At 48.1% G+C, this 24,711-nt stretch overlaps 1 protein-coding gene across 1 annotated transcript in view; it reads left to right on the top strand.

Annotated features, from left to right (window-relative positions):
- The window catches only part of PRKCB (protein kinase C beta), a gene marked incomplete at its 5' end in the record, with an annotated part of 308,734 nt that overhangs the window by 148,464 nt on the left and 135,559 nt on the right, over positions 1-24,711 (top strand). Inside the window, one exon of the mRNA XM_015563848.1 lies at positions 8,258-8,340. Coding sequence (XP_015419334.1) covers positions 8,258-8,340 — 83 coding nt within the window. The remainder of the gene's footprint in view (positions 1-8,257; positions 8,341-24,711) is intronic.

Below are 24,711 nucleotides of genomic sequence, written 5' to 3'. Positions count from 1 at the left end.
GGCTTGACAGTCCTTTCTGGACTGCGGTGGCTACGTGAAGGTGGTGGGTGGGATTTGGGGTGGGGTGCAGGGTGGCGTGAGTTGGGGTCCCTGTGCTTTCTTGGGGCAGATGCTCCCCAAGACTCGTGACTGGTTTTCTGCGTCGGGGCCATGCAGGTGCTCCGGCTCCTCGGCTGGTGCATTCGGTTCCGAGGGCGGCTGTAACCACTGCCCACGGCCAAGTGGCTTCCAATGACAAGATGCCTGATCTTACCGTCCCGGAGGCCAGCAGTCTAACATGGGGCTAAAATCAAGGAGTCAGCAGGGATGCCTTCCTTCCCGAGGCCTCTCCAGCTTCCGGAGCCCGCCCCCATCTGTCCTCTCCAGCAATGCAGCACCTCAACCCCCGCTCCAACTCCTCCTCCCACTCCGCCTCCCTCGGGCAGAATCCTTGTGATTCCTCTGGGCCCACAGATGGTCCAGGATGACCCCCATCTCAAGGTCCTTAATTGAATCACACCTGCAAAGTCCATTCTGCCACGCGAGGTACCATAGTCACCCCTGGTCACACGTTCCCCAGGTGAGGACGGGCATCGCTGGTGAGGGGGGGAGGCACTGTTTTACCTGCCAAGCTGGCCTGTGGTCCTCACCTTGCACTGAAAAAGGGAGGTGCAGGTGGATGGAGCTTGGGACGTGGGTCTCATGCTCTGCGGAGCTGAGTAGCAATTTTCCCGTTTACACAAGTCGCACATGTGTTCTCCCAGCCGAACCCCAGGCATTTGAGCCCGAGACCCCGTGTGCAGCCCGGGAAGGCATGGCAGGCGGAGGAGAGGTGGGCTGCGAGCTTCCGCTCTGCAGAGCAAGGACTTGCCGTGTGCACCAGGGCCTCCAGGAATTCTGGGCTCCTGCCAGTGCCTGTTACGAGGACGACCTGGCACAGGTTTCAGCAGCTCAGTAAATGTTGCCTCTTGTTTAAGAAAAGCTGGTCTTTCCCTGAATTTGCCAAACAGAAATGCGGGGGTGTTTATTTGTATCAGGAAAGGTTTGGTTTGTTTCTTTAAATAGCCAGCCGCACTGCTTCTCTTTAAAGCGTTCTGGTTAACGGGAGATGTGATCCGCACAGCTTCTCAGAAGCACATCGTGTAGAGGCGGGACCTGCACCAGCAGCTCATTGTCTTCCCCAAGTCTGTGCCCAGCTCTCTGCAGCGTGTGCTGGTGGGGTCAGGCCACTGGGCCATTGATCCCACCTGTGGGCCGGGTGGTTTATCTCTGCAGCTACCGGCTACGGGGCGGCTGCCTGGTCAGTGGCGCGTGTGCGGCCACCCTGTCCATGGTGTTGGAAGGTGGACGGCCGTTAGGGATACATCTACCGTGAAGTTGGTCGGGTTTTCTTTTCTATGGCTCATGCCATTCATTCATCCATTCACCAAACATTTATTTACCACGTATCAGTTATGTCCAAGAGTTGTGGTAGACACTGGGTAGCTAGAGACGAGCCCCCTTCCCTCCCACACAGAGAGGAAGAATGAATAAAATCATCGTTGATATTTTGAAGAAAGGTTTAGACTAAAGCAACTTCTGATAAATGAGGGTAGCGTTGCGGGCCTGTAACAACTTTCATAAGTAGTTCTGTGCCAAGGAAGAAATGAAAACCATAATAGACCACTTAGAAACTTAAAACATTCCTAACCAATAAACAACACAAGGAATACAAACAAAAGAAGTAGGACAAAGATAATAAGCAGGAGAAATAATAGTAAAACTAGCAATTGATAAGTAGGAAAAAAACCAGTAGCATTGAAAAATACAGACATGATTTGCTTCCTTAAAATGATAAAGTAATAAAATAGACAACAAAGAAGCCAAACCTGGGAGAAAATAAAAAGAGAAACTAACAATACAATGGAAGACACGATGGACAGTTTCCAAGGAAAAATCTGAATTCCAAAAGCCAGTTTGAGAGACAGTGATGGACAGGTGGAGCTGGCAGAGACTCAAACAGGGGGACTTCCTGCTATTGTCCCCTCTATCCCTTGCTGCTCAGAAAGTTCTAGGTGTAAAATATGGCAAAGGAAAAAAGAGGCATTTCTATCAGAAAGGAAAAGAACATTATGTGGATTAATTTACCTGGAAAACTCAAAGGAAACTGAGGGCTCAGAAAAACTATTACGAGTTTAAAGATGCTTTCAAAATAAACAAACAGTACTGCCGACTCATTGCTTTCCTATTTGTAAACATAGCCATTGGTATTTTTAAAAGCTTGGCCATCTGATTCCAGAGTTCATTCGGGGCAGTAAACGCAGGAAATGTTGAAAGTAAGGATAATGAGGGAGGATCGCCCTGCCCGGATTAATACATTACAAAGCTACTGTAATTAGAACTTACGTTGCTGTATCACAGGACAGACCAGGGGACAGAGCGGAAGGCAGAGGCAGACTCCGGTGTGCAGAACTACTTAGCATCCAGTAAAGTTGGCATCTGAAGTCAGTGAGGAAGGGACGAATTATTCAATAAAAGATGCTGGGACAACTGATTACCATTTGGAAAAATACGGCAAATTAGATTCCCATGCCACATCAGATACCAGGAAATTCCTGAGGATTAAAGAGCTTAAAATGCAAGTGATGCCATATAAAAGCAAAACAACAACAATAAAGAGTGATATTTATATGAACTTGGGGCGTACGGGGCTCTTTGGAAGTGTAGTTGGATTGTTTTCTTTGTCCAGTTTTATCTTTTAATGATCTGCAAGTTACACAATCTTTCCATTCTTATTCTCAATTGTTGACACACATATTCAAACTTGTAATGTCCCATGTGGCCTCTCTTAGTTCCTGTGATCTCCTGGGGAGGAAGACAGGGGTCTCTGCATTCCAGAGCCCTTCCAACCGCCCTGCAGGACCCAGCCCCCTCCTCCCTCCTGAAGCTTTTTATTCACTCACCACTATTTCTTACACCTCCTTTATTCACTTGAAAAATACAAACTCTCTCTCTCTCTCTCTCTCTCTCTCTCTCTCTCTCTCTCTTTCTCTCATACTTCTTTTGTAGGAAGTAAAAATACTAAGTTCGTGTGCTCTGGAAATGTCTTTCTTTTGTACTTTTGCTTTAATGTTTTATAGGTTCAAAATGGATTTTCCTTAACCTTTGAAGATATTGCTTGCTCTGTCATATTGAAGAATTCACAATTGCTAATGAGAAATCTGATGATAAAACCATTTGTTTCCTTGTTGGTAACCTTTCCCCTTCACTCTTTCTCCAATATCAGTAATAATAATCCCTTCACAGCATCAGAATGAGTTTTTCCTGACATTATCTCATGGTTTTTGAACCAGCTGGTGCCTTTAATTAGGATCAAAAGCCCACATATTGCATTTAGTTTATATGTTTCTTAAATCTCTTTGAATATTTAAGTTTCTCCTCTGTCCCACTTTTTTCCTCTTGCAGTTTTGTTTTTAATTTTATAGCTCTTTTATTTATTTATTTTTGACTTTAAATAATTAAAAAATATTGTGAGAGTATTAGAGTTGTCTCTTTTCACACTGCCCCTGCTGCCCCCCTCCACTAGGTTCCTGACCCACCTCAGGCCTTCATCATCCTATTGTCTGTGTCCACAGGTATTGCATGTATGCATATAAGATCTCTGGTTAATCTCTTCTCACTCCCCTACCCCCTTCCCTCTGAGATTTGTCAGTCTGTTCCATGTTTCCATGCCTCTGATTCTATTTTATTCATCAGTTTATTTTGTTCACTAGATTTCTTGTTGGTTTATTTTGATATTTAGATTTAGTTGTTGACAGGTATGTATTTATTGCCATTTTATTGTTCATATTTTTGTTGTTGTTGTTCTTCTTCCTTCTTCTTCCTCTTCTTAAAGAATACCCTTCAACATTTCATGTACTACTGATTTGGTGGTGATGAACTCCTTGGCCCGCAAAGTTTCTGCTGAGAAATCAGCTGACAGTCATATGGGAACTCCCTTGTAGGTAACTAACTGCTTTTCTTTTGCTGCTTTTAAGATTCTCTCTTTGTCCTTTACACTTGACATTTTAATTACAGTGGGACCTTGACTTACGAGTTTAATTCATTCCATGACGGAGCTTGTAACTCAAATTACTCATATGTCAAATCAAAAAGTAAACGAGTTCTAACTGGTTTGGCTCAGTGGATAGAGCGTCAGCCTGACAACTCAAGGGTCCCAGGTTTGATTGCAGTCAAGGACATGTACCTTGGTTGTGGGCACATCCCCAGTAGGGGGCATGCAGGAGGCAGCTGATCGATGTTTCTCTTTAGTCGATGTTTCTAACTCTCTATCCCTCTCCCTTCCTCTCCGTAAAAAAATCAATAAAATATATTTTTAAAAAAAGTGAACGAGTGAGACACGTAATGCTGGGCTGATGTTGTGGCATTCACTGTGATGTTCACTGCGCCAACTAGCGGTGGGGTATCTGAAGCTGGCTCGTAACCCGAATTTTAGCTCGCAACTCAAAGCAAAAGATCGGCCGAGAGATCTCGAAAAACTCGTTAGTCGGGACACTCATAAGTCAAGGCCCCACTGTATGATGTATCTTGGGGTGAGCCTCTTTGAGTTCCTCTTGTTTGGGACTTTCTGCACTTCCTGGACTTGTAAGTCTTTCTTTCACCAGGTAGGGGAAGTTTTCTGTCATTATTTCTTTAAATAGGTTTTCAATACCTTGCTCTCTCTCTTCTTCTGGCACCCCCATAATGTGAATGTTGGAACGCTTGAAGTTGACCCACAAGCTCCTTACACTATCTTCATATTTTGGAATCTTTTTTCTTTTTGCTCTTCTGATTGTTGTTTTTTGCTTCCTCAAATTCCAAATCATTGATTTGACTCTTGGAATCCTCTACTATCAAATCCCAATAAATTATTTTTTGTTTCAGTTAATGTATGCTTAATTTCTGACTGGTATTTTTTTTTTTAATATCTTTGACATTCTCACTAAAGTCCTTGAAAGTCTCACTAAATCCCTTGAAGCTCTCTTTGAGTCCCTTGAAGCTCTCATTAAGATCCTTGAATAACCTTAGAACCATTGTTTTGAACTCTGTATCCAGTAGTTTGCTTGCTTCCATTTCTTTTATTTGTAACACTAGAGGTCCAGTGCATGAGATTTGTGCACTGGGGGCCGGGGGAGGGGTCCCTCAGCCCAGCCTGCACCCTCTCATAGTCTGGGACCCCTCGGGGGATATCTGCCTGCCAGCTTAACTGGCAGTCAGACATTGCTCTTGCAGTCCGGGGCTCTCACTAGTCAGGGACCCCTCGCTCCTTACCACCCGCCTGCAGCAGAGGCAGGAAAAGCTCTCACTACTGCCACTGTGCTCACCAGCCAGAAGCTGGGCTTGCTGCTCCTTAGCATTGCTTCTGGCTGAACAGAGCTCCCCATGTGGCAGTGCACTGATCACCAGGGGGTAGCTCCTGAGTTGAGTGTCTGCCCCCTGGTGGTCAGTGCACATCATAGTGACCGGTTGTTCTGCTGTTTGGTTGACTTGCACATTTGCCTTTTATTATATATGATGTTTCTTTGTCTTTGCACTTTGGCTGCTTCCCTTTGTTTGTTTCTATATATTAGGTAGAGCTATTATGTCTTCTGGAATTGGTAGAGTGGCCTTGTGTAGTAGGTGTCTTGTAGGGCCCAGTGGGTCAGCCTTCCCAGTCACCTGAGCTGGACACTCTAGGTGCTCCCCTGTGTGAACTGTGTGCACAGTCTTGCTGTAGTCGAGCCTTGATTGCTCTTGCTGTCACTGGGAATTGGAGGAATTGGCCTGCTGTGCAAGAGACACCCCTATGTAGCAGGAGTTGCTTCAGTGGAGCTCTGGTGCTCACTGAGTCTGCCCCTTGAGTGTGTTGCTGTGAATGTGTAGAGTTGTAATCTCGTATGGTCTGAAGCTGTCCACTGGGTGCATTGGCTCTGGGGCCTTCCGGGAAGTGCAAAGTCAGCCACTGCCTGGGGCCACCCAGCAGAAGATACAAAGAGATCTGCAGATGGCTGCTACTTGTATTGGGCTAGGAAGTGCCCAGGTGAGGCCCAGCAGTGAAGCAAAACAGGCTGGTGCTAGTGCTGGGTCTTGGGCCTCTTATTGATAGTTTTGGGGCATGCTGACTCCAGCTGCTGCTTGTTTGAGTGATTTTAGGAAAGTCTGAAGCCTGAGCCAGCCCAGGCCATTCATATGGAAAAGCTGCTGCAAATAGCTTGGGTGGGGCTGCAAATTGGATGGGGTGGGATCTCAGGGAATCACCAGAGGGAGTCAGCAGTATGGGCCACACTAGGGAAACTCAGATATGGCTGCCAGTCAGCTCTGTGACAGGGGAGGTCCCAGCATAGGAACCATGACCCCTGTGAGCACCCCTTTCTGGGAGAAAGTCTCCCCCGAGTTCCTGCCCCAATGCCAGACAACCCAGTTCCTCCAAGTATGTTCGTTGATCCCTAAAAGCCACCACCCAGTTTGGGAACTCAGAGGGAGTGGGACTGTGTAAGTTTGTGCTCAGTCCCTTTGAGAGGAACTGTCTGGGACTCTAGCAGTCTCTGTGTCACTCAGGAAAAGTCCCTGCTGTGTTTTTTAAAAAAATGTATCTTTTATTGTTGATAGCATTACAGATATCTCCTATTTTTCCTCTTTCTCCACCTCCTCCCAGCCTTTCCCCCCAGACCCATACAGGCCCCCCCGCCCCCCCGACTTCACCAACTTATCGCCTGTGTCTATGGGCTATGCACATAAGTATATAAGTTCTTTGGCTTATCTCTTTTTGTCACCTCAACCCCACATTGAGGTATATCAGTCTGTTCCATGCTCCCCGATGGTTTTTACAGCCCAAAGTTACTGGGGAACTTCTCTTCCCAGCTTTGGAACCCTGGGCTGAGGGTCTGCTGTTGGGCTGGGATGCCTTGCTCCTAATGGGAGGCCTTTGCCATCACAATATCCCTCCTGATTAAAAGCATGCCACACGTGGGTGTGGGACCAGCCTGCTCCTCGCCTCCACCCTTCCTATCAGTCTCGATGTGCTTTCTTCTCTAGTTGTAGGACTTCAATTCAGCCAGATTTCAGGTGGTTCTGAGGGATGGTTGTTCTGTATTTTAGTTGTAATTTTGAGGTGGTTGTGGGAGGTGGCGAGTACCGGCATTTACCTACACCCCCATTGGCTCTCTTTGGTCGGGTCCTAAATAATTTTTTATTTTTCAATTCAGTTGACATACAATATTATATTAGTTTCAGGTGTACAACCGGTGATTAGACATTACATAACTTACCAAGTCGTCATCCAGATAAATTTCACATCCATCTGACACCATACAGAGTTATTACAATACTATGGACTGTATTCCCTGTGACTTACTTCTCATCCCTGTGACTATTCTGTAACTGCCAATTGTACTTCTTAATCCTTCCCCTTTTAACACCCATTTCCCAACTCCCTCCCCCCGGGCAACCTTCAGTACACCTGAAAATAATGCAAAATAATACTGAATGTAAAATTCTTACTGGAAAATAGAATAAACTAAAAAGGAAAGATGCTCTTCCTTTAACAGGGGGCCTGTCCTCCAGGAACCCACAGTCTAGAGTTTGTTTAAGGTGATTTGAATAACAAAACTACAAAGGAAGATAGGAATTAAAAAAAATCTGTGTTATTTTGTGTACATTCTCTGACTTCCCCTTTGCCCAAGTGATACAATCCCCAAATAGTAGAGCTATGCACTGATGCATTTAACTCAAACAAATTCAAATACAGAGTAAGTGTGCATGTATTTGGTTGCAAATCACTAATGTGTTAGTGTAAACATCGCAGCTTATTTCTCCCACTCTTCCACCTACTGGGTGAGATGGGGGGCAAGAGGGGGGTGGGGCTGCCTCTCCTGCTTATTCTGTTTCCACATGCCCTTCCTATTACCTGCCTGCCTATGTGCCATGCTAGTGTTTACATATACGTGTTTCTTGTGCATTATGAACCTGACACAAGCCAGCTGCTTCTCATGGCGCCCCGTCTAAGGAACAGCGCTCTGTTCTGCTCAGAGAGTGTCATGTTGAGTATATGTGACTTTTGGACCCAGTTACTTTAGAAAGTTAACTAGTTTGCAAGACCTGACCTCCATGTACCCAGTTTGACTTCAGCTAGTTTAGGGGCAGAAGCAAAGGCATTGCTACTTTGCCAGAAAGCCTTTACTTGCCGTGAAGCCAGGTTTTAACCATCTCTCTCTCCCTCTCCTCTCTCTCTTCCTCCCACTCTCCTTCTCCCCACCTCCTCCCTTTGTTTTCTCTTTTGCAGTCTGCTGTTTCGTTGTGCACAAGCGGTGCCATGAATTTGTCACGTTCTCCTGCCCAGGCGCCGACAAGGGTCCAGCCTCTGATGTAAGTAATGGGCACTGGTCACCTCTCTTTGTCCACAGTCATCCTGAGGGAGGACCCTGAGACAAAGAGGTTGGGATGGTCTCATGCCAAGGCACATAGAGGTCCTTACAGCCTCTGGGACAGTTTTCATTGTAATGGAGAAAAAGAAAACATTTTAGACGGGGCTGTGATTGTACAGGAAACCTGCTAGTTCTCCTGCTATGATGTTGCCAAATGTCTTTACAATTTTTTATTGAATTTATTGGGGTGACATTGGTTAACAAGATTATATAAAAGTTTTATAAATGTCTTCTCATCTTGACAGTGGGGGCATGGAGAGTAGAGTGGTGGGCGAGGCCGAGCTGTTCCCACTGCTGTGGAAAGGTGGTTGGAATAGCACCTTCCTTGCACGCACTTGATGGCTCTTTGCTGGGGAAATGCTGATACCAGGGCCCAGGAACTAGGAGGACATGACTTTGTCCTGTTACTATGCATCCCCCCACCCCCCAAGTATGACTACTGAGGCAAGGGATGCTTCTAGGTAAAACAGGCAAATAATTTTTGCTTTAATTGTTATGAATTTATTTTAACGTGAGTTGGAAAAATGTATCTAGTAGTGCCTTTGTAATAGGGATGTAAAATTTCCTACCTAAGTCAAGGTAAACCAAAGATGTATTGATTTAAGGAACATGTTAAGTCAGCGGTTCTCAACTTCTGGGCCACGACCCTTTTGGGGTCGAACGACCCTTTCACAGGGGTTGCCTAAGACCATCGGAAAACACATATATAATTGCGTATTGTTTTTGTAATTAATCACTATGCTTTAATCATGTTCAATTTGTAACAATGAAGTTGGGGGTCACCACAACATGAGGAACTGTATTAAAGGGTCGTAGCATTAGGAAGGTTGAGAACCACTGAGTTAAGTGAATGATGGTATGGATACTATAAGGTTACGTTGGCAGAACCCTTGGTATGAGGGTTTTTTGTTGTTTGTTAATCCTCTACTGAGGATATTTTTCCATTATTTTTAGGGAGAGTGGGAGAGAGAGGGAAAGACAGAGAGCAACATTGATGTAAGAGAAATGCATTGATTGGTTGCCTCCTGCATGAGCCCTGACCAGGGCCTGGGCCGGGGAGGAACTTGCAACCCAGGTACCTGCCCTTGACCGGAATCGAACCAGGGACTCTTTGGTCCACAGGCTGACGCTCTGTCCACTGAGCCAAACTGGCTAGGGCTGGTATGAGTTGATATAAAGTTTCGGTGCCTTGTTGATTGCCTCCCGGCAGCCACTGTGGCCCTCACACTCTGGCACAGGCATCTTTCATGCTAGAAGCTGAGATGCCTGACAACTTGCTTTCCCACGGGCGTCTGTAGCTAGTGAATGAGCATGTGACCGAGCTCTGCTCAGTGGGGTGTGGAGCGGAAGCTGGGTAGGCTTCTAGGCAAGACTGTCCTTTCTGATAAGTGAAGACATCTCTTTCTTGTCCTGCTGGTGGTTGTGATAGCCCCTTTGGGTCGGTGAGGGAGGTGTAGCTGGCATGCTGAGCATGGCAAAGAGGAAGGAACCAGGCACTGGTGACATTGATAAGCTAATGAGCCAACCCTGAGTTCCTATGCCAGACAGTTTATGTGCGATAAGAAACTCAGCACGAGGACTTGTGAGTCTTGAACTTCCCAGGAGGACTTCCCACCATGGACAGTCTCCCACCGCCCAGTAATGAATTGTATTTAGGGTACCCACTGGGTAGCTGTCACCCTAGTTCTCTTATTTGTCCGGTTTTGGTTCACCCTCCTGGAATTCTCTACTTGGATTTTGTCCATTACTGGTCCTATTCTTACCCACTTAGAACCGACAGCTGCCTTCAGACTGGTGGCTACCTTAGGGCATTGGATTTCTTTGACTCTTGCTAACCTTTTACAAATAGTCATTTACCACCACGTCCCTGCAAATCAGAGGCATTTCTGTTGCCACAGCAACATGAACACGCTAGAGCTCATGCTGCAGTTGCTCTGCTTGGAAACTGGTACTTGGGGTTAAGAACTCCAAGCATCATGGAGCCACCAGTCCTTACCGGCCTGTCTGCAGAGACGAAGATGGGGCAATTGTCAAGTTCCCCCAGAGCATGCTCCCTGGCCCTTCTAGTGCAATTGCTCTCTCATCCCCAGGAAAACAGGCAGGGAAGTTTGGGGGATAGCCTGGCCCCATCATGCTGCTCTGAATATTCCTACAGATGGAGGCTGGGTACCCGGGAGCAGCTAAGGGGGCGTGTTTCCATAGCCTGTCAATGCAGGTGGGCAAAGTCGTGTTATAGTCGGAGTACACGAAAGAGTTCACTCTTGTATTATGAATTAATTATTGTATTATTTTCCATACAAACAACTGTAAACCTACTTTTTCCAACTCCTGTGTTTGTTGACTCTTTCGGTTGCCTAAGACAGAAACTTAGCTCAAACTGGCTTATGTGAAAGGGGAAATTCTTGGTCCCTGAAACTGAAAAACCCAGGGGTAGGCTGGCTTCAGACACCGGGATCCAGGTGGAGATGTGAGGTCCTCAGGACTCTCTTTCTCTGCATCTCAGCTCGGCCCTCCTGTCTTGGTTTCAGCCTCAGGGGCCTGTTTCTCCCAGGGAGTGTGATGGCTGCAGCTCCCCTCCTCTTAGGTATCCTCACGGCTGCAGCTCCCGGGAGAAGAGCTGAAGTCTCGTTGGACCGTGGGTCACATGCAGCCAGAAGGATGGCTGTGCTGATTGGCCAGACCTGTCCTGTGTCTGCCCTGGAAAGGAGGGCCCTGTGTGGGAGAGAGTGAGTGAGGAAGAGGTGGTCACTTGGAAGAAAACTAGGGAAGAAATATTGAGAACTGGTTAGAAATCACACACCATGGAGCCAGCATTCGCAGGCTCAAATATGTGTGACCTTTGGCAAATTACCTAAGTCCCTTTGTGCCTTAGATTCCTCTGCTGAAGATGGATAAAATAAGGGCCCCTACCATATAGCACTTGTGAGCATCCCATGTGTAAATATCAGTGACAGCACCGAGGACAGCCTGGTACCTGGCAAGAGGTGCGTGTGGAGGAGATGGTGATGACAGCAGGCAGCAAGGAAAGGTGCATGGCGTAGCAGGAAGGGTGAGCAGCTTCTCTGCTGCCACCTGGCAGTGCTTCCTGGCAGTGTGCGGCCCCATGGGGGTCGGCATCCCTCTTTGTATGCGCGGCACAGGCAGCCATCACCTCGCGTGGGGAGAGCAGGAAGCACCCTGCCGCCGGCATGCATGGGATTGGCAGCCGACCTGGGATGAGCCCATCTCTGGGCACAGTTCCAAGAAGGCTGGTTGGCACCAAGGATGATGAATTGGTCCAGACAGTTGAATTGGTTCGGTTCTCAGTTCATTGACCTTTCTCTGTCCATGGTCGGAGGCATGATTACAGATCTGTCCACACCTGCTCACCAGCCTGGCCATCCTCTCATTGGCTGCCCCTGAGGCTCACGCGGGCTTGGAGGAGTGCCCTCCTCCTGTGTGACCGTGGGGAGCTGGTGTGGCGAGCTCATGGAGCAGTAAAGCAGTCTCCATCCATGGAAAAGGAACGTGCTGGGCTCTGCCCTTGACCCTCGGCTCTTCTAAGCCCAGCCTGAGCTAAGGAACATGCTGGATCGTAGGACCTTGTCTTCTACAGACAGGCCCAAGTCACGGAACATCAGTCCGCCTGAGGAACTTTACGGACCAGGCACTGTCCCAGTGGTCCAGCTACTGACCCAGCTATTCCGTGCCAATGGGAATCAATATACTAGTACATGGGCACCCACCTCGGAGGACCTCCATGACAGAGTCCTGGCTGGTACTTCTGGTCACCTGCCTGTATCCTCCTGGTTCCTGGCCCCTTCCTGTCTGGGAGCTCTCAGTCCCGCTGTCTCTTGGACCATTTCAAGCAGCATGTACGGACATTACAGTTACCCATCATTTATAATGCCCATCACTTACAGCGCTGTCCACATACACAACCTCCTGAGAGATCGTCTCAGAATAAGAGAGAGAGAGGCGTTGTCTCTGATGGCTGGACTAGGGTGAGTCAAATGAGGTACTTGCCCTGGCACCGGGGTTGGTGGCTCTCTGTGGTTGGACGATCTAGGATGGCTCGCTCACAGGACTGGCAGTGAGCAAGTTGTTGGCCTGGGAGCTTGGTTCTCCATGTGGCCTGCGTCCTCCAGCTGGCTGGCTCGGGCTTGCTCACGTGGTGGGTCCAAGAAGGGCTAGGGAGCCTGCCCCAACGCACAAGTGCTTTTCAGCCTGTGCACCGTGTTTGCTAGGTCCCACCGGATGGTGCAGAACTAGACTTCACTCCTCGTGGGAGGGACGGCTCTCTGGGAAACCTACTGCAGATCGTGTTGACTCAACAGGCCACTGAGAGCACAACCTCTGACTTCACGGAAGATGCACAGGTTTTGGTGCCATTCAGAGGGTCCTACGTGGCCTTGTGAAGAGACGGATGAGCCACTTCCACAATAGTGTCTGGCACACGGAAGGCACTCCATGAGTGGGTTCTCACTCACTGTCACTTCCTGGAGGAGCGTCTCCTCGCTCAAGAAAGGCTAGGCCCCCTCTGACCTGCCAGGAGCAGTAGCTGACAATAATGCTTATTGAGTGGGGCTCTGTGCCAGGTGGGACGAAAGGATTCTTTTTTTTAAAAAAATATATATTTTATTGATTTTTTACAGAGAGGAAGGGAGAGGGATAGAGAGTTAGAAACATCGATGAGAGAGAAACATCGATCAGCTGCCTCCTGCACATCTCCCACTGGGGATGTGCCTGCAACCCAGGTACATGCCCTTGACCGGAATCGAACCTGGGACCTTTCAGTCCGCAGGCCGATGCTCTATCCACTGAGCCAAACCAGTTTTGGCAAGGATTCTTTAGGTTTATATAAAAAACACTTTATTCAACATTTTATGGTTTTAGAAGTAATTCCTTATGATATATAATCAAGGTGCTGAATAAAATCCATTGTTGGCGCCCTGCGCCCTGCTGGCTCCATCACTAGCTTGGCAGTTCCTGGCGGTGGGCACATGTGGGGGGCGGGGGGCGGGGGGTGCACCCTTTGTGTTTCTCCATCAGGTCCCGCTTCAGGAAGAAGTATTTAAAAAGGACAAATGGTGCTCCATGTTGGAGATTTAATAAAGGAAAATAGAAGGAGCTTTAGAAAGGAGATGTTATATTTATATATTTAAAAAGGTATGTAGACAAATGCTAATGTGTTTGAAGATCTGGTGGAAATAAATGATTTTTCAGGAAATTTTAAATTGCCACTTTTGTCTGAAGAAGAAATTGAAAACCAGAATCGGGGAATAATAAAGAGAGAAATGAGAACATTGCCCAAGAAATGTTTTTCCTCCCAGGGCCCCAGTCTAATAGTCTTCGTGGGGAAATTACTTTAAACTTTAGAGGAATGAAGGATTTCTGTTTGTTTTAAACCGTATTGGATCACAGAGAAAAAGTAACGCTTCACGAGCTTTTTAATTGAAAGCGAGAGAATCCAGCTCTGATGAGGAGCAGAAGAAGACATTCGTTCCGGGGAAGGACGCTGGGGATGGGAGAAGAGCTGCCGGGACTTGGGCTTCCGCCCTGGGACAGAGGCTCCAATGCTGGCCAGGCGCTTGCTCGTGGCCAGTTGTGTCGGCTGCCTTTGCTGTGTATCAGACAATCCCAAAATGCAGGTGCTAAAGACCAGCAGTCACTTATTATTTCTCATGGGTCTGTGTGCTGCCTGGGGACTCCTCTGACCTGAGCCTGGGTAGCTGTTCTCTCTCTGCCAGGCTCTCATGTGTCTTGGTCAGCTAGTGACTTGGCTGGTGCTGGACCACTAACTGGGATCTGGTACCAATTCCCGTGGGTGAGGGAGGGCTTCCTCACAGCACCAAGCAATTCTCAGACACCCTTGGGTGCCTTGTGATTCAATTCAATTCTGACACTGCCCACCTGGGGACAGTATCAGCCCCAGAGGGTAGGGCTCAGTCCCTTCGCCTTCAGATGCCCATCGCAAACCCAGATTGTTACTTATGCCTCTGATTACCCGGCTACAAATCAGAGGTTCCAATGACACCCCCCCCCCCCCCGCCCCCAAACAGGATATCCGTTCCAAGTCCACGGTGTCACCTTTACTTCTGATGGACTGGCTTTAAATCAGAGGTTCCCACGACCCCCTCCTTGAATTCAATTAATTTGCTAGAGCAGCTCACAGAACTCAGGAAACCAATTTACTTTACCTACCAGGTTAGCAGTTTATTATGAAAGAACACAACTCAGGAACAGCCTGATGGGAGAGCTGCGTAGCGCAAGGTACATGGGAAGGAGCACTGAGTTTCCGTGTTCTCTCTGGTGCCACTATCCCCGCATCTCCACGTGCTCACCAAAGCCCGTCCTCTTGCGTTTTTATGAAGGTTTCATCCCATCAGCACAATTGATTTAAATTTTTGGCCATGGGCGATTGAACTCAGTCTTCAGACCCTCTCCCCTCCCCGGAAGTCAGGGTTGGGACTGAAAGTTCCAACCCTGAAATCACATGGTTCCTCTGGCACCCAGCCCCCATCCAGGTGTCGTTTCTAAAAGTCACCTCATTAACATAACAGAAATTCCTAGGGTTTTAGGAGCTGTGTGCCAGACATGGGACGAAGACCTATTTCTTTTTATTGGTCACAGTATCACAGTCTCCTGGAACAACCTCAGTGGTATGGCTGACGGCTGGCAGGCTGGTGGCACTTCAGTTCTCCTCCTGTGGGCCACCTGGAGCTCGTCCACATACTGGTCTCAGAGTTCCGAGCACAGCCAGAGAGGGAAATCCCCAACGTCCAGGTGTTTGAAGCCTTTATCTGGGTGTCACTGGTTATGGCCAAGACAAGATTCACCTCTGGTTTCCCAACACCATGCCCATACCTCTATAAACTAGTCCTTCCGTGAAAACTTTCTTTTTTTCTTTTAAAATCTTTATTGTTGAGAGTATTACAGATGTTCCCCCCCTATTGTTCCCCTCCACCCAATTTCTAACCCACCCCAGGCATTCATCACCCTATTTTCTGTGTCCATAAGGTAATGCATATAGGCATATAAGATATTTGGTTAATCTCTTCCCACCCCTTTACCCCCACTTCCTTCTGAGATTCATCAGTCTGTTCCATGTTTCCATGCCTCTGATTCGTTTTTATTCATCAGTTTATTTTGTTCACTAGATTTCTTGTTGTTTTATTTTGATTTTTAGATTTAATTGTTGATAGTTATGTATTTATTGCCATTTTATTGTTCATATTTTTTTTTCTTCTTCCTTTTCTTAAAGAATGCCCTTCAACATTTCATGTGATACTGTTTTGATGGTGATGAACTCCTTTAGCTTTTTCTTGTTTGTGAAGCTCTTTATCTGACCTTCAATTCTAAATGATAGCTTTGCTGGGTGGAGTAATCTTGGTTGTAGGTCCTTGCTGTGTCATCACTTTGAATATTTCTTGCCACTCCCTTCTGGCCTGCATAGTTTCTGTTGAGAAATCAGCTGACAGTCATTTGGGCCCTCGCTTGTGGGTAACTGACCGCTTTTCTCTTTCTGCTTTTGAGATTTTCTCTTTGTTTTTAACCCTTGACATTTTAAATATGATGTGTCTTGGTGTGGGCCTCTTTGGGTTCCTCTTGTTTGGGACTCTGCACTTCCTGGACTTGTAAGTCTATTTCTTTCACCAGATAGGGGGTATTTTCTGTCATTATTTCTTCAAATAGGTTTTCAATATCTTGATCTCTCTCTCTCTTCTCCTTCTGGCACCCCCATAATGCGAAAGTTGGTATGCTTGAAGTTGACCCAGAGGCTCCTTACATTATCGTTATATTCTGGATTCTTTTTTCTCGTTGCTCTTCTAATTGAGTATTTTTTGCATTCTCACATTCCAAGTCATTGATTTGATACTTGGAATCCTCTACTCTACTGTGGAATCTAAAGAATAAATTATTCTTTATTTCAGTTAGTGTATGCTTAATTTCTGACTGGTCTTTTTTTATGTCTTTGACATTCTCACTAAGATCCTTGAAAGTCTCACTAAATCCCTTGAAGTGCTCTTTGAGTCTCTTGAAGTTCTCGTTAAGATCCTTGAGTAACCTTATAACCATTGTTTTGAACTCTGTGTCCAGTAGTTTGCTTGCTTTCATTTCTTTTATTTGTAACATGTTCCTTTGTGTCCACATTTTAGCTGCTTCCCTGTGTTTGTTCCTGTGTATTAGGTAGAGATGTTATGTCTTCTGAAATTGGTAGAGTGGTCTTGTGTAGTAGGTGTCCTGTAAGGCCCAGTGGGTTAGCCTCTCCAGTTACCTGAGCTGGGCACTCTAGGTGTACCCCATGTGTGGGCTGTGTGCTTGTTGTAGTTGAGGCTTGATTGCTGTTGGTGTCACTGTGAATTGGAGGAATTGACCTTCAGGCCAATTGACAATTGACTGTGAGGATCAGCTGTGTCTACAATGGGAGAGCTGTTATGCAGGAGACACCCCTATGGAGCAGGACTCACTTCAGTGGGCTTTGGTGCTCATTGAGACTGCCACTTGAGTGTGTCCCTTGTGGGTGTGTAGAGTTGCAGTCTGGTTTGGTCTGAAGCTGTCCCCTAGATGCACTGGCTCTGGGGCCTCCCAGGAGGTGCAAAGTCAGCCATTGCCTGGGGCCAAACAGCAGGAGCTACAAAGAGATCTGCAGATGGCTGCTGCTTGTATTGGGCTTGGAAGTGCCCAGGTGAGGCCCAGCTGTGAAGCAAGACAGGCTGGTGCTAGTGCTGGGTCTTGGGCCTTTTATTGATAGGTATGGGGCACACTGATGCCAGTTGCTGCTAGTTTGAGAGATTTTAGGAAAGTCTGAAGCCTGAGCCAGCACAGGCCATTCATATGGAAAAACAGCTGCAAATTGGATGGGGTGGAGTCTCAGGGAATCATCAGTGTGGGCCATACTTATGGAAACTCAGATATGTCTGGCAGTCAGCTCTGCGATGGGAGAGATCCCAGCACAGGAATAATGACCTCTGCGAGCACCCATGTCGGGGAAAAAGCTGCCTCCAAATTCCTGCCCTGATGCCAGACAGTCCAGTTCCTCTCCATCTGTCTCTGGATTCCCCAAAAGCCACTGCCTGGCCCTGGAACTCAGAGGTAGTGGGATGTGTAAGTTCATGCTGGGGACCTTTAAGAGGAACACCTGGGACTCGAGCAGGCTCCATGTCACTCAGCCACAACCCTTGCTCATTTTTACAGCCCAAAGTTACGCTGACTCCTCTTCCCAGTTCGGGAACTCTGGTCTGGGTTCTGATGTGGGGCTTGGACCCTCTGCTTCTCATGGTAGGCCTTGGAGATACTCCACACATGGGTGTTGGACCAGCCCCTTCTACCAGTCTCAATGTGTTTTCTTCTTTACTTCTCTAGTTGTAGGATTTCCGTGCAGCTAGAGTTCAGGTGGTTCTGAATGATGGTTGTTCTGCAATATGGATGTGATTATGGGAGGTGGGGAGTACTGGCATTTACCTCTGCCGCATCTTGGTTCTCCTCCGAAAACTTTCGGAAACTCTTTTAATTTGAATGTGCCTTCTGTTTCCTGCTGGGACTCTGACTGACTAGTCCTTGCCTCATTTGCTCCTACTCTAGACAGGACATGTCTGCAAATATGTCTGTCACCCTGGTTATAGTTGACCTGTTGGGAAGATAAAAGCCCTAATGGTAGAAGTGGCTGTCTTACTCCATGAGTTCAGAATCAGTCTCAGGCAAGGCTTCTCATTGGTTGGTCCTCTTATGTTAGGAGAATGTACTTTAATAATTTATCAGGCCTGGATCATGAGGCATATCTCAGAGAGCAGTGCCTGTTAGAAGAGGGGTGGGAAACTTTGATGAGCCGATAAAATCAATAGCTACCACAGTTTATTATTATAAGCTGACTTGACCACAGCTACCAAGCATAGCCTAATAAAGTTGGCATAAAAAAGTGAACTATAGTAAACTCTGTGTCTAGATCAGCCATTTGCAACCCTTTTCATTTCATGGCACATAAACTAATTACTAAAGTACTGCTCACACCAAATATATATATATATCTGATCTGACTAAGACCATGGGTATAATTTTGATTCATTGACAGTAGACGGCTATTGTGTTGGCTGTTGCCATTTTTTTTATTTGACAATCTAAGGGGAAAGAGGTCAATGCCCCCCACTCATAGTAAATACGTATTGCAGGTTTTAAAAATTCTTGCAGCACACCAGTTGAAAACTGCTGGTCTAGATGAACGATCCTAAATAAAACATTTAATACTATTTAATGCTTGGCATAGATATATTGGTCCAAATAGACTTTATTGTTTTTATCTCTAACAGAGATAAAAGTAACAGAAAATTTTCATCAACATAATAACAAAACATAGGAATAAAGGTAAAAATAAGCCAGCAAGCAGCTACAAAATCTGGAAAGTATAGATTGCGATCGTAGCAGTGATAGTTGAGTGTCCATTACCTCACGATGTAAATGAGGTGACGTTCTCTAACCTCAGGCAATGGCCGTCAGATTGGATGGACAAGGCAAAGTCTAAGAGAAATTCAGGACATGGGTTAAAATAAAAGGGACAAAGGTACACCACAACACACACACAAATATAAAACATGGTCTTAGTAATAATCTAAAAGGAAATGGGACTCAAAGCAAAAGAATAAACAGGAGGAAGGGGAGGGAAATTCATTCTAAAATATTACTGGTGAGTGTGTACATTAGTATAATCTTTCTGAAGAGAAAATTACCAATGTGTATCAAAAGCCTTAATGACCTTTTTGAGCAAAGAATTGCAAAATCTAATCCCCTTCGACCTAAGAATCACGACTCTGGGAATGTTTGCTGAGGAAACAATTATTTAAGGGTGGCGATCACCACATCAGCGGTCATACTAACAACGCTCTGCAAACAACCCGCGGCTGCCTGCCAGGTGGTGTAAGTCAAGTGCACCGGCGTGGCAGGATGCCGCGCGGCCGTTAAACATCCAACATCGGGCCGATGGAGACGTCTGGGTCTGGGTTGAGGGGGTGTCTGTGCAGGTGTCCACATTTCCCCAGACCCCTGAAGCAGCTGGACCACACTGGTAGTTCTTCCCATTGGTGTGGCTTGGGTGCCTGCGCCGGAAACCATCTCTGCTTCACTTGCACTCGGAGGCAGGTGTTGCACAGGGCCTGGTGAGCTCCAGAGACCTGGAGGAGAGCGGGCATCCCCACACCAGCTGTGTCTGATTTGCGTTCTTATGTTGCATTGGTTCTAAATTCAAATTCGCCAAGGAGAGAGATGATCTGGCGGACCTCACGTTCTTCAGGTGTTCCCTCCTAGACTGAGCGCGCTGGGGAGGGTGCTGGAGATGTGAAGGGTAATGGAGGCACTCCTGCCAAAGAGGAAGCAGATGTGTAGAACAGATCAACACAGCACATGCCCACTGTGATTTCGGAAGCTGCTTGGAGAATGCTGACGGCTGAATGTTTAAAGATGACTTGGGGAGCCTGCTACCACCCGACCTCTCCTGAAGATACAGACCAGGGCCGGGAATCTCTAAAGTTCTTCAGGGAATTGTGATGGGTCGTCGAGTTTGGAAATCAACGTAAGGGAAAATTATATAATGATTGGGTTTGAATTCCAGATTTGCCACTAATGAACTGAATGATCTTGGGCCTGTTACCTGCCATCTCTGCCTCAGTTTCCTCCTGTGTGAAAATAGGATAAGCCGACGCCCTCGCCAGGGGGTCAGGTGAGGATGAAGTGAGCTGGTCCCAGGAAGGCCTGTGCGCTGCCTGCACAGGGCCTGTGGCGTCACTTCATTACCACCGTGGTCCTTGTCTGGAGGGGGTGCCGGGACCCAGCCTCGTCTCCGGCACAGCGTGCAGCCATCCTCTTGCCACAGAACAGAAAGGCAGGCAGCTCCTGTGGCTGCTTGGGAGAGTCTAAGGAAATGATGGTAAGGTGATATGTGCGATTCTTTTGACTGTGAAGTGCATTCACGTGGGTCTGCTCCCATTTGCCATGCATGACGATGGCTCGTGCAGGGCAGAACCAGCACGCACAGGTCAGCACTGCTGCTTCTCTCAGGCCATTGTTTCTCGCTGTCACAAAGACACAGAGCTTCCCACGGGGAAGAAGAAGCAAACGCTGGACGTGAAGCGTGGGAAAACCGACCATCCCTCCGAAACCGACTGAAACCGACCGTCCCTCCTGGCAGGCAGAGCTGCTGGGACTCGCTGGGGGAGGTGTCCTGTCCTGTGAATTGCTTTGGCGTCTCCTAGTTGGGGGTGGGACCAGCCTCAGAGCCTGAACGGGGCAGTTTCCCAGCAGACCTCAGCCTGTGGAGCCTGCAGCCTTGGGGGAAACAGAGAATGGAAGGGCCGAGGACCCTGCGGAGAGGCAGCCCGGAGTGGTGAGGAAGGCGCTGGCCCCGCTAGAAGGCCTCACTTCCAGTCGTCCTCTGTCTCTGACTCCATTCCTGGAGCTCCCCCACCTCTCCTGGTTTGGGATTCTGGGATTTTCAGGTTTTTATTTCTTAACAATAACATCCAAGAGCCAGCATTCATAGATACAATTCTGTGCTAAGCACTTTGCAGTAATACTCTTTATTCTTCATTCCACTCTATGAGTACCTTTGTTATCACCCCCAGTTTAAATTAGGAAACCGGGGCACTCAGAGACTGAGTTACCCAAGATCACATGACTGGTGAGTGGCAGAGCCGGGACTCAAACCTTGGCAGCCTGGCCCCAGGCCCGTTCTTACTCTGTAGCCCAGACTCGTCACCTCAGCCCTGTGCACCTGCACAAATCTAATGGGAGGAGACACCCCGTTCCCCTGAGAACTGCCTTTCCCGGGACGCACCCCAGCAGCTCTGGGACCCCACAGCCTCGGCCTGTTGGGCCGGTGCATGTGGGCTCGGGCCCCAAGCTTGAATGGCCCCACTCCCTCTTCCAGGAACTTAGAATTTGGATTTAAAGATTCTGGTTTTTGTCTGGGCTGGGCACATGGATTTTGAAAGCTATTGCACAGGAAGAGTGCCCATCTGGATGAGTTCTCACACAGTGAACCTTTTCCTACAACCAGAACCCCCAAGGCCTTCTGTGCCCTCTTCCAGGCCCTAACCCCAGCCCTGTCCTTCGAGGTCAGCAATAGGTTACCTGCTTTCTTTGCCATTGAACTGTTGAGTTTTATTTTACTTGGAAAGAACACAGGACATGAGCTATACCTGCCTTTCCTAAGTGCACAGTACAGTGTTGTTGGCTGTAGACACTATGCTGTACAATAGATTTAGAACTTACTCATCTTGCTTAATTGAAACTTTATGCCCGTTGTCTAGTAACCACCCATTTCCTTCTCCCCTGACCCCTGGCACCCCCTTTCACTCTGATTCTGTGAGTTTGACTATTTTAGATCCTCATAGAAGGGCATCAGGCAGTCTTCCTGTGTCTGGCTTATTTCACTTAGCACAGTGTCCTCCGGTTCACCCATGCTGGCTCGTACTGCAGAACTGCCTTCTTTTTAAAGCTTGAACCGTATTCTGCTGTGTATCTACCCCATGTTCTGTATCCACGGACCTGCCAATGGCCGTTTAGGTTGCTCCCACCCGGCTGTTGTGCATTGCGTACTGGTGCTGCAGTGCTAGAACCTCCCTGATCCCCATGTCAACTCTTGTGGATAAATACCCAGAAGCAGGATTGCTGGATTATGTCGTCACTCCATTTTTTATTTTTTGAGGAGCCTCCAACTGGGCTAGCGACTTGAATAGACATTTCTCCAAAGAAGACATGCGAATAGTCAACAGGTACATGAAAAGGTGCCGGTGTCACCAAGCATCAGGACATGGGAATCGATGCACAACGAGGCCTCCCCCGACACCTGTTGGGGTGACATTTAACAACAAACCCAAAAGACAGGTGTTGGCGCTGGCGGAGGGACGGGAACCTCGCACACTGGCGGGAGTGGGGGTGGCGCAGCCACTGTGGGAGCAGTGTGCTGGCTGCCTTTGAACTCTATACGGAGGGGGTTATATAGTTGGCCTTCTCCTGCGTTTGGCTGCTTTCCCCAATATTTGGTGTGTGGCCACGTGACTTTGAAATGATGGCAGCATCGCATTTTTCTGGATGGTCGACTCCAAGCCAGCGGGCCAGGCAGGTAAATGAATTAGTCAAGTGTGTGGTGTCCGTCTGGTGCGCGTGCACCCTGTCCAAAAGGGGCAGCTGCCTGCTCGGCTCCAGTGGTTTTATTGCCGCTATTTAAAGGACCAGCGCCCAGATTTTCCAAGTTTTCAAGAGAAGTCTCCTAATTTTAGGTGTTGACAGATCAGTCGAGGATCACAGCTGTGGTGTATGTGAAGCACATGTACAGCTGGATTCATGTGTCTGCACTAGTGGGTCAGACTGCTAGCGGAAGGGCTCCTTCCCCCGTGCGGGGAGTAGAACACACGGATTGAGTTGAGCCAGCCTTCTTTGGCGAGTGGGGGGAGCAGCAGTTCAGGACAAGAGCTCTAAAAGCATGAAAAGGTCCCCTTTCCTGGCAGTGTGGCCCAGCTTTACCTTGGTTGGGCTTAGGAAGCAGCGGCCGCAGTGCCCCCTGCTGGACTTAGCACCTTCCGTGTCAGGCGGGATCTGCAGGTGCGTTGCCTTCTCCTGAAGCTCTGGGACGGTCGCTCAGCACTCTGCTTGTTTTATAAGTGTCTGCTGCCACCAGCACTGGGGAGGCACCCGCAAAGATTCGCTGTGGCTTCCTGTGTTGGTCAGTCCCCCACGCCACCCACCGCCAGACGTTGCCATGCTAACTCCTTTCAGCCTGCCCTTCCCTCCAGCCACGCCCCACCTTTCTCTACAAGGAGACCCACTGGAAGCATTTCTGGCATTTACTTGTCACCTGTCCCTGATTTCTGGGCTGAAATAGGTTCTCCTGTTTTGACACCTGCCTTCTGGAACCTTCAGTGGCTGTTTCGGGTGAGGGCAGGGTGACATGTGCCGGCTCAGGTTGGGGTCTTGCGTGTTGATTAAGAGCATGGCACCTGGGTTCACACCTCGGCTCTGCTACTTACTAGCTGCGTGACTTTGGATAAGTCTCCTAACTTCCCTGTGTCCTTATTTCTTCCTCCTCAAGACGAGGGTGATAAGGTGTTTACTTCATAGGGATGAAGAGATGCAAAGCGCTTAAAATGGTGCCCCGCCCTTTATACACATGTTTGCTGGACCCACGGTGGTAAGCCTGCTTTTTTTTGCCTTCAAGCTTGGCCTTGGGGCTTGGTTCTGTTTCTTATTTCTGCATCTCAGCCCTTCCTCATGCACCTTTCTGTCTTTGACCCCCTTGGCCCCATAACCGAACCCCCAAAGTCCCACCGACCAATGGGAAATCTTGGGGCCTCTTCCTCCGTGCTCCCAGACTTTCCCCACCTGCTTACTGCCAACCACTGTTGTACCTCCAACATAATAATCATGGCTAACACTTACGTAGCACCTAGCATGCCAGCTGCTCTTCTAAGTGACTTATAGACACTCGCTCATGGCATCCTCACCCTTTGAGAAAGAGACTTTTATATGCCCATTTTATAGAGCTGGAGACTGAGGCTGGCAAGTTATCCAACTTGCCAACTCAGATGACTAATAAGAAGCCGAGTCTGGATTTGAACTTGACCTGGCCGTAGAGTCTGCTCTTAACCACCACGATGTACTGCTACCCTCTCCTTCATCCTCACAGAGAGAAACCCTGTGCAGACTCATTCAGCCCCCATGGTCCGGCATCCTCCGGTCCTGATTCCCTGACTCCTCTCTGTCATTTCCACGGTGCTGTGGCGTCGTCTTTCTGAAAATCAGATGTGAGCGCGGCACTGGACCTGCGGAAAACATGTCCGAGGGTTAGCCTCTGGCGTGGCTCATGAGCATCCCTTTGCCGAGCGTGCCCACGAGCACACCGGCCCTTCTGCTGCATCGGAACCCTGTGGCCTCTGCCCACGCCGTTCTCCAGCGCCCCCTTTGGAAGAGATCGCATGGCCTCCCCGCTTGTGGGCCCATTCATCCCTCTGGTCTTTTTTTTAAAAAATAATTTTTATTGATTTAGAGAGGAAAGAGAGAGGGGGAGAGAGATAGAAACATCAATGATGAGAGGGAGTCATTGATCAGCTGCCTCCTGCACACCCTCACTGGGATCAAGCCCGCAACCCGGGCATGTGCCCTGACCGGGAATCAAACTGTGACCTCCTGGCTCACAGGTCACGCCGGCCATGTCTGGCCTCTTTTGACCACTCCCTTCCCCGCCTCTGAGCTGTCTTCTTTCACTCCCCTGCCCCAGGATTCCTCCCACCACCGGGCATTTGCACATGCTGCCCACTGCCGGGCCAGAGCTTTTAGTGAGTTCCCC

This window comes from Myotis davidii, unplaced genomic scaffold, assembly GCF_000327345.1.
Source record: "Myotis davidii unplaced genomic scaffold, ASM32734v1 scaffold150, whole genome shotgun sequence".
NCBI classification, from domain to species: domain Eukaryota; kingdom Metazoa; phylum Chordata; class Mammalia; order Chiroptera; family Vespertilionidae; genus Myotis; species Myotis davidii.
The sequence above is the reverse complement of the archived record's forward strand: the minus strand, read 5'-3'. Positions and strand labels throughout refer to the sequence as shown.